The 10,000-nt window shown below is 41.8% G+C and overlaps 1 protein-coding gene across 6 annotated transcripts in view; it reads left to right on the top strand.

Annotated features, from left to right (window-relative positions):
* LOC123503664 overlaps positions 1 to 10,000 on the top strand; it is a 14,311-nt gene that overhangs the window by 2,052 nt on the left and 2,259 nt on the right. For 2 of the 6 annotated variants that reach the window (XM_045253613.1, XM_045253616.1), the window contains exons 2-8: positions 3,019 to 3,108; positions 4,407 to 4,475; positions 7,603 to 7,841; positions 8,103 to 8,240; positions 8,756 to 8,917; positions 9,286 to 9,382; positions 9,758 to 9,937. In XM_045253613.1, the coding sequence (XP_045109548.1) occupies positions 3,019 to 3,108; positions 4,407 to 4,475; positions 7,603 to 7,841; positions 8,103 to 8,240; positions 8,756 to 8,917; positions 9,286 to 9,382; positions 9,758 to 9,937 (975 nt within the window). Of the gene's footprint in view, positions 1 to 2,937; positions 3,109 to 4,406; positions 4,476 to 7,602; positions 7,842 to 8,102; positions 8,241 to 8,755; positions 8,918 to 9,285; positions 9,383 to 9,757; positions 9,938 to 10,000 lie in introns of all 6 variants that reach the window. The other 4 variants (XM_045253619.1, XM_045253617.1, XM_045253618.1 and 1 more) reach the window with 3 other exon arrangements.

Raw genomic sequence — 10,000 nt, 5'->3', positions numbered from 1 at the left:
ATTTACTGTGTTGCACGAAAAGAAATCATAATAAGAATAGAAATAACAAGAATGTAAAGTTTTATATTGAAAATCGTACTTATTATCCTATATTTAATTAAGAAGGGGAGATCGTGCATAACGCAACCAAGGGAACACCAACTAAAGATGAAAGCAATAATATTGCATCCCCTAAGACGGTGTGGTGAACCTTCCTAATTCTCTATTTTAAGACTCACCCCCTCATACCCACCAGAAAAAGGGAGTCACGCAACTGGTGATAAGACATAAGATGGGACGGGAGGGGGAAAGGAAGGGAAGGAAGGTTAAAACCTTGTGCAAGCTTTCTGCGGCCTTGACTCTCCTGCCTCAGTGGTGGTGACTTAAAAGGACTGCTGGTTTTAACTTGGTGTGGAGTGGATGTGTCTGCCGAAAGAAAATCACTCGCTCATCACAGCAATGTTGTAGTTCTGGCGTATGCGAGAGACGAAAGACAGAAAATGTAAGAATCATATCACGAATACAAAACGAAAACGACGATGGCTTAGGACTATTTCGATTAATATGATGACAATACTTTCCTGAAAAAAATAAAACAATAATCTAAGAAGGGTTATTCGATCACGCCATCAACGAGTAACAAGGATAATAAGAACTAAAAAACCCATAGTGGAAGAGATGGGATGAGCAACTCAAGCCAAGAGGTTATACAATCATCACAACACTGCCAAAGAGAGGATGACTTGCATGTTTTAATTACCTAATCACTCATTTTGCTGTCAACGGTGTCCTTGAACATTATATCTTATACCTGTACTTCCATAAGTCTTGGGTAGCAGTCATGGCAGTCAGGAGGTTAAAGTCAGACATTTACTACAACGGCGATAACTGGCGGAATGCACTGACAAGGTAGCTCAATGGAAAGTAAGCTTAATATTTGTAAAATATCAACACAGAAACAACAAGAACTATCAACAGGGAATACTACAGTTGTATTACCAGAAGTCGAACGCAATCCCCAGCCAAGTGTTCCTAAGTATGGGTGGTCAGGGGTGCGCCAAACAGTCCCTCAGGTGTGTTGGCATTCGTTTTCACCGTCATTTTCAAACACAAGGCGCCATTTGGAAGTCGTTGTTTTTCGGGTTCGTTTGGTTGCTCTCTAGCTGTCTTCGATTATTGCGTTTCAATACATCGTATTTCTGTACATGGTATTAGAGTAACAATCACATGCCTCCTTGAAGTTTTGACAGAATTTGTAAATCATCAACTAAAATTGGAGAGAGAGAGAGAGAGAGAGAGAGAGAGAGAGAGAGAGAGAGAGAGAGAGAGAGAGAGAGAGAGAGAGAGAGAGAGAGAGAGAGAGAGAGAGAGAGAGAGAGAGAGAGAGAGAGAGAGAGAGAGAGAGAGAGAGAGAGAGAGAGAGAGAGAGAGAGAGAGAGAGAGAGAGAGAGAGAGAGAGAGAGAGAGAGAGAGAGAGAGAGAGAGAATTTTGTCATAACATTGCAGGAATGAAGTTGAAAGAAGAAAAGGGAAGTTCAGTTTTCTGTGTGACCTTGGAGATGGCAACACTTAAGACGCTGCAGGAAATAGCAAAGCAATGTTTACAAGAGAAGTAGGAACGAGAGAAGGGAGAGGCTAGTAGGCAGTAGGGCAGGAGATTCGGATGCTTGAGGCAAAAGCGAGATCCTGACGAAGTATATCACATGTTCTTGAGTGCCGACTACGAGAGAGATAAGAATCGAAACACGTTAAGAAATAAGGGAGACCAAACGCGTCGCATACGTGGGTAAGTCAAGAGTGACAGGAAATACATGATTCCTTCCACTCTGTACAAAATCCATCACTTCTACAACTCCAAGCCTTTGCTAACGCTCAAAATGTCAGCTTGCTGTTATAACGTCCGTCACGGTGTACAAATGTAAACAGAATAACAGAGACAAATAATATTTCCATTTTGTGTAAAATAATATGAAGCTGCAAATGAAAGATTTTGACGAAATGGAGTTGTTGGAAATAATAACGTTCGTATGAGCAGTAATGATGACAATACTGGAAGCGTGTAGTTACTACGGTCAGTGATGTTATGCATGTACATATATGTATAGGCACTAGCCAACACTCACTTGGAGGCATCCGTGCCGCACTGATCACACACACTTGATATAGTCTGCGTACTGACATATACTTATTTACTTTTTTCTCTCTCTTATATATTTCTTTTGGCATGGATGTTGCTGTGCATGCGTACGTATGTCTTACATGACATCACTTGGCACTAAATCATGCGTGTCCTCGTAGGAACTTTCCGATGAGGTATTTCTTTCTTTTCCTCGTTGAATTAATAACATGCCACACACAAGGCATTACATTATACTAGTAGCGTGTTGTAGTACGTATACCATTTAATTACTAGTTACATTAGTACAGTAACTAGAGTAGGGAGAAAGGAAGGAAAGAAAGCACTGAGAGAATTGGTTGTTCTTCCTGTCACCGAAGGAGGCGATGAAAAGCAAAATATGTTATGATGAGCGATTGGCAAAGAATATAATACATTGAGCTATATTTTTTTTATTTGTAATATTTGTTAATTCATTTTGCTACGGTACTAAATGAACGCACTTGCATACAATAAATAGACTTATAACTGAAGGTCGAAAGAATCACGCGCGCTCGCCAAAGAGAGAGAGAGAGAGAGAGAGAGAGAGAGAGAGAGAGAGAGAGAGAGAGAGAGAGAGAGAGAGAGAGAGAGAGAGAGAGCAACATCTTATAAAGACATAGTAATCCTCATTTCCACTACTTTCTGGGTGCATTTGCCAGACAAAGCGAGTATTAAGTAACATATAAAGATGTGCCTCTGACATGATGAACGATGTTCTCAGTTTTGTCTAAGGCTCATGAACGTGGCCTGTTATCAGTGAGCAAAGACTCGTAATTACAGAATGCTTCACCTACTTGCAGAAAGAGTATAGTCTCCTACCTCCCGTGTAACACTTCCTCTTTGTCTCCATGTAACACTGAGAGCGCCTCCACATGTTACAGCTGTCAAAGTTCACAGAGCAGACAGCATCGCATGCTGCGGGTTGACACAGGCCCGGCCACACCGATCGTCAGTTGGCCGCCACACAAATGGTACGTGATTGTGTGCTGCACTCTTCACTCTTCGGCTCATATCATCCTGTAGTTCTGTATTCACCTTTCTCGCTTTTTTGCTTCTTCCCCTGCCGTGTTTTGCACGTCTGCCTTCCTACGGCATTTAAACAGCGTCCTCTCTGTCATATAATATGTATGTGGTGTTACCTCGATCCTGTTCAGCTCGATAAATATCTTCCCATTAAATCCAAAGCCATGGCTGCCTGGGGAGTGTCTTGCCCCCCACAGCCGCACTTTGTATAGATAGACGCCCACACACTGCGTGTCTCTATATAATTGCTCTTTCTTATGTAAAACGTATTTTGCACTAAGATAAGACGTGATGTCTTGTCTAGACTACTTTTCTTAACGGGAGATTTCAGCCTGATATATATATATATATATATATATATATATATATATATATATATATATATATATATATATATATATATATATATATATATCCAGATATAGTAGAAAATGTATGGGGTAAATGTGTGCTGGGTCAATGAGATGAAACCCGTACAAACAGTGATAAGAGTACGTTTCAAACATAAGGATGTTGATACAATGTCATGTTGAGTACATTCACAATATGAATGAATAAGAGTAATGACTGTACGAGCGTGTCAAGCTAGTCTAGAAAATATTAACTATGAATAATGTAACCAGAAACTATAACATTTTTCATTCTTCGATTATCGTTGTTCTCGTCATTCTTTTCGGAGTGGGACTGTTACTTGTAGCTTCAGTTCTTATGTATTCTGGTGATTCAGTTACAACAATGTGCAAGGTTAAATGTGTGCTCAGACCAGCTGCCACTTGCTGCTTGGGCTGCTGGTGATCTAGAATCTAGACACTGATGAACAGGGAGCTTATGCTGATTCATTTTATGTACTGTAGATGTACTATATCAGAGTAGTTGTCCTTTCCTATGAATTACCTTATTATTCCCTTTAAACTGTTCACATTCTAATTGCCCTGCACCTTAGAGTGAGTTCTTATTAACAAACTTATAAGCATGAAATTAACTATTTTATATATACATGCATTTGACCCTTTCCCAGGAACTCCCCCTGCCTGTCAGTTACCAATATTTATAAATACCACAACGGTTACCATTGCCGCACCCCCTACCTGTTACCAGATATCAACATGTCACCATTAGCAACTAGCAACCCACTTCCTAGTGTTGCTAGCCTTACCTGTGACAGTGTTACCAGACCGCCCCTCACTGCCTGCCTCGGCGGTGGTGTAGCCACAAGGACTGAGCCTCACCTTTGTCCCTCTACCAGGTACCTACTACCCTCACCCCCACCTGAAGAAGCAATCTATGTTCCTGCAGTCCACGCCCACCCCGACAGGTAAGTCCTCTCACCTACCTCGCTCCCATAAACTAACTTAACTAAAAGAAAAAATTATGCAAAGAATAATAATCAAGTACTTATTCGTATAACAAGGCACATAATTGGCAACGTAACCACTCTAGTAAGTGACTTGTAAGGAGATGCAGACTCGGCTTTGAAAGACCGTGCACCTCTCCGTGGGATTCGAAGGCTCGTGGATTTGCAGTTGTGAGTTTTCGAATCTCACTGATGGTAAAGAGACAACAGACATTAGCAACTGACAGTCTGAACACTTATTGTTAGTACAAGAGTGTGCATTAGTGTTCAATAGTGAATAACACTTTTCTCGGTGAATCATGATATACTTTTCTGTTAATTCATTCGAATCTGATACGAAAGAAGCATGTGGCCTTGCCGCTTTCACTGTGCGCAGTTCTCATGGTGCAAACATGAAGTCAAGCGATGATGAAAATCTTTTTTTCTTCTTTTTATCTCCTACACACTAACATTTACATATTGGTATGTTGTTTGTGTCTCAAATTTTCGTTAACGTTTACAGCCTCAGACTTCCAGTCTGCTTAAAGTGCAAGCAACGCACCTCTTCAACATTATGCTTTCCCAGTTTTTTTTTTTTTTTTTCATGTAGATGATCATACACGGCAGTACACTTTTCACATACAAATTTGTTCCTTATGTGTTGTAGATAGTGCTAGAAACATCTTGCTAGAACGACTAAAAATCTGCAAGCATAACACTCAGCCTCCTCGACACAGGTAGCGGATGAGGCAGACGAGATTACTTTATCTTTCTTGGGCGTGGCGTGGCGCGCCTTTACAATAGTAGCCTTGTTACCCTCGATGCCCATTATTAGTGTTTCTTGGTGTTCTCTCACGTGCGTGTTGTTACTGCAGTCCGTTGATTTGATAGAATTAGACATAACTCTCCTAAAAGAAGAAAGCTGAAAAAGAAAAAAAAATTAGTTCCTGACTATGCATGTTTCGTGCTTCATCATATTGATAAGAGGAGTGAGTGAATCTGAATAGCCACTTTGCTCATTACTCCCGGTGAGGTGGCCTTACATTTACATCATAAAGATGCTTCCATAGTCCTATCTTTTTCTTTAGTATGTAGTTTTTCAGACCGACTGTAAAAGCGGCAATTTATGCAACAATTTATCACACAAAACTGTCACTTCTTTTGTTGTACCTATTTCTTGCCAAGAAAAGTGTGTGTGTGTGTGTGTGTGTGTGTGTGTGTGTGTGTGTGTGTGTGTGTGTGTGTGTGTGTGTGTGTGTGTGTGTGTGTGTGTGTGTGAGAGAGAGAGAGAGAGAGAGAGAGAGAGAGAGAGAGAGAGAGAGAGAGAGAGAGAGAGAGAGAGAGAGAATCATCCCCCGCACTAGCCAAGTAGAGCACAACCCATATAGTGCGTGCCCAAGGCTGGTCAAAATTATTCTACACACAGGATCGGCTTTTCATGGGAAAAGCGAGGGGCCGAACATTCCCCCCTTCCCACCTACGCCACCCATGGCTCTCCGCGCCAAGGGCTCGCGGGTGAACTCTTAACTTAAACGAGTGATGTTATATAGTGACAATATCTGGCCTTCTTGAGAACTTGAAAGTGAAATGAATTCAGAATAGTTTATATCTGTGAGGTATCCATTCGCTTTGAAAAGCTGTAGTGCTTATTGCCATTGTTGTTGTTGCTGCTGCTGCTGTTGTTATGGTTTTGTTTCCTTATTACTGCCTCTTCTAGCTGATTTAAAGAAGACCTTTCTTGGCCACATCCTTGGCTGACACATCACTCATTGAAATATTACTTGTTCCCTCTTAATGAAGTCAAGCACACATACGCACTACATTACAGGCCTTAATTAAGTCTTTCTGTACCGATTCAATCATGCAATGTAGCGAATCAACAATCTCCTTATCTCTTGTTTCCCTGTATTTGTAATTCTTTCGTCTCTACAACTTGTATCACCTTAGCGGTTACACTTCACGTAAAGGACAAAATAAATCGCTTTGTTCGTGTTTCCTTGACACGGATGCATGCACTTTATGAAAGAACTGCCACACACACACACACACACACACACACACACACACACACACACACACACACACACACACCGGCAGACTCTTGGCAGGCCTCCGGGATGGGTGAATGCAGTGACCCCAGAGTATCTCCAAAACCTGTCTTCTGCGACACTTAGCTCTCTCACTACGACTACTATTTTCAAGGCCACGGAAATTATTAGCCGAATTTTCAAGACTGTTTCTTCTATAAATTATATAAAAACTTTGTCAATCTGTCACAAGAGCAGAAAAAAAATATACTTTTAAAACATGCGTGTCACTTCAACTAGAGGCCTTTTGAATGTTGTAGAATTGTGGATAAAGAAGTTTCAGAATATGGTCCCAAGACATGTGTTTGGGCCGCCAGCTGTTACTCCGGCCACCTCATTCAGTCTGTTGAAAAGAACTAGTGCTCAGAGAGGATAGGGAAGCAAGAAAAGGACGAGAATGTTGTTGTTTACTTGACTAAGGATAATCGTACTGAACGTATCGACTCCAACTTCTCTTGCCTTTGTTTTTCTCCTTCTGTTTCTCCTCTTTTTGTATAGCAGAAGAATTTATTACTAATCTCTTACTTCTTTGTTTGCTGTCATCTTCGTACAGAGATGGTGATGGTGATGCGGTACTATACATTTTCTAGTTATTGTGATGACATTGTGGTGGTGATTGTGATGTTTTTGTGACAGTGAAGATGATGACAGTAATGGACCACTCATCTTACCACCATGATCACCATATAAAAACAGTATTTTGGTAGTAGTAGTAGTAGTAGTAGTAGTAGTAGTAGTAGTAGTAGTAGTAGTAGTAGTAGTAGTAGTAGTAGTACTTGCATCCCACTAAGCAAGTACTAGAGGATCAGAAATAAGATTATTGCAGTATAGACATCTTGTAAATCGAAATGCGTGATGAAGACTCAAAAACATTGAGTCATTATGCCATCTTTTAAGAAGTAATACACATGTTACCTGCAAAACAATTATGTAATTATGTTATAGATAATGCAGCGTAATCAGCTATGCATAAACTTTGTGTCAATACTGTATGTGCTAAACCTGTGTGTAATACTCGGCAGGTCACGTCGTGGGGTGCGAGTGTGAGCTCTGCACCACGGAGTTCCCTCTACGCACCCACCTACTCATCGACATGTCATATTCAAGACTGAATCAAGAGCAGCAGACCACACCTAAAACCAGCACGGGTTCCAGGTTCAGCTTTTTTAGTCGCAAGAAGACCTCTAACTCGTCCTCGGCAGCTCAGGCGGCGGCCTCGCTGGCCCTGCTGAGGGAGCAGAGGCGCATTATTGCCGAGAGGGTGAGGCTCTCCTGCTGTTTGTATCAGTACGCTGATCTTAGTTTCTCAAGAGATTGCACGAAGGAAGAATACTACGTCTAAAACTATGTTAATAAATGAAATATTCTCGTATGCAATAGATTAAAGGAACAGATAATGTTTACCTTGACAATATCATTGCTGTAGTTTCACGTTAGCTAGTGGGAACTCATGAGCTTCGAGAAATCTATGTGGTTTGAACGAAGACCGCATCCAAGTGGTTCACTCTTACCGTTATGACAGGCACTGAAGCAGGCCGAGGAGGAGGAGGCAGCGATGGCGTCCTCGTCACAAGTCCCCGTGACGCTGAGTACCCTCAAACAGGATTCCCTCATGATCCCCGCGGCCCGCATGGCTCAGTTCTTCCCTGCCGGACACCCAGTGAGTGAGTCAGGCAGGGCACCACAAAGCCTCACTTATTAACTGTAACAAAAAGAAAAAATATCTCTTGGTGCCTCGACTAAATTCAATATTTCTACAAGCAATAACTTAATACTGTAATACAGGATATTACAAGTTGCACGCGTGTTAATTGGGTGACAGGTATGTAATGTATTGAATGATAACTGTTGCATGAGAGACAAATGAAATTTTTACCCTAGTAAAGCTCATCTTAAATGTAATTTTGAAGGTGTTAGGAGGTTACATTAACTAATGTCCATCTTGTATTGTTGGAGTAGACTATATTCTTTTGTTTTCTCTGTCCTTATCATTCAAACATTTTATAATGCAAAACATGAAATCCCTCTGCAGAATTAAACTGGTATTCATTTATTCATTTTTATTTCCCCCTTTGTAACAATCCATATTCAAGTTTATAGTCATCCACCCTTGTTTGATCATCCACTATCTATGTTATTAGAAAAATTAACTAATAAAGCTTCTCTGCCCACTAGATTCCAACGAGCAGCAATCACGGCCGTCTGAGGCTGCTGGAGGCTCCTGAGCAGAACATTCAGGTGGTGTTCCACATGATGGGCCACGCCACCCACGTCACGCCGGCACTGTGCTCGCCGCTACAAGACCTCTACACTCAGCACCGTGATTGTGTACTCAAGGTTAGGTTGTCGGGGACTCACTTCTTGCTTACATTATACACATAAAATATTAATTCGAAATAAAGTAATGTGTATAGTTTTCAAGGTTCCTTGAATACTTTTATTGTACTTATTAAGTTTTCAGTGCTTTACTCCTCTGGTGCCTGCGCACACAACAACAGAGATGTAATGCTGGGTGGCCGATAACACGAGAGATCCTAACTCCTTCCTCAGATGGAACACACTGATGATTAGGTGTTCCTGGATAGAATACGTTTCACTGATGATTGGCCTGCGTGGCGTCATCGCTATTCTCAGAAGAAATTTTTTCACATACGTGTACTTATTCATGTTCTTTACCGTTCTGCTAACGAGTGTCCCTGCTGCAGGCATTCCGGGCGGCGGTGAGCGGAGCTGGAGTGAACAATGCAGCGCTGCAGGGGATGGTGCTGCTCAACCTGGAAAGGGGAGGAGAGATGGGTGCAGGTCAGCCAGATCACCTAAAGAACCTCACCCCTTCTATAGACGTTCTATTTCCACTCTTTGTACATACGCACGCATTTCCATACAAAGCAATACCTTCCTTTACAATCTGATACCCAGTTATCGTGTAAGGAATTTCAATCATAACACCAGGATCTGCAATGTACTGCTCCATTAGCAACACTTTCAGTCTGCCTTGAGTGATTCCCCACACCACGTTTTGATAAGTAGTCAGTCTGAGTATAGTCACCACTCTTTCAGTACTTCAACTTCACATACTAAGTATTTAGTCTTGATCACAGGTGCTTCATTTACATTATCAATTTGGCAAGATTTTTTCTTCCTTCCGCATGGGTTGTGGGCTGTATGGCGGAGCAGTAGAGTACCCGTTCATGATGGTGTGGGTGGTAGATGGGCGGCAATGCGACTCACGCCTCGTCATCAGTAAGCTGCGTCAGCTCAGCCTCGAAGTGTTCGACCCAGCCAAAACAGGCTTCTCCTGCCCTCACTACTTCGACACCTTTGAAGAGGTGGCCATGCTGGCGAGACCTCCTCTCGGTAGGTTCCTCCTCTCCCACTCTCTCTCTCTCTCTCTCTCTCTCTCTCTCTCCTGTGGTATAC

The sequence above is a fragment of the Portunus trituberculatus genome, chromosome 14, assembly GCF_017591435.1.
Source record: "Portunus trituberculatus isolate SZX2019 chromosome 14, ASM1759143v1, whole genome shotgun sequence".
NCBI lineage: Eukaryota > Metazoa > Arthropoda > Malacostraca > Decapoda > Portunidae > Portunus > Portunus trituberculatus.
Note: the sequence above shows the minus strand (reverse complement) of the source record. Positions and strands in the feature narration are given on the sequence as shown.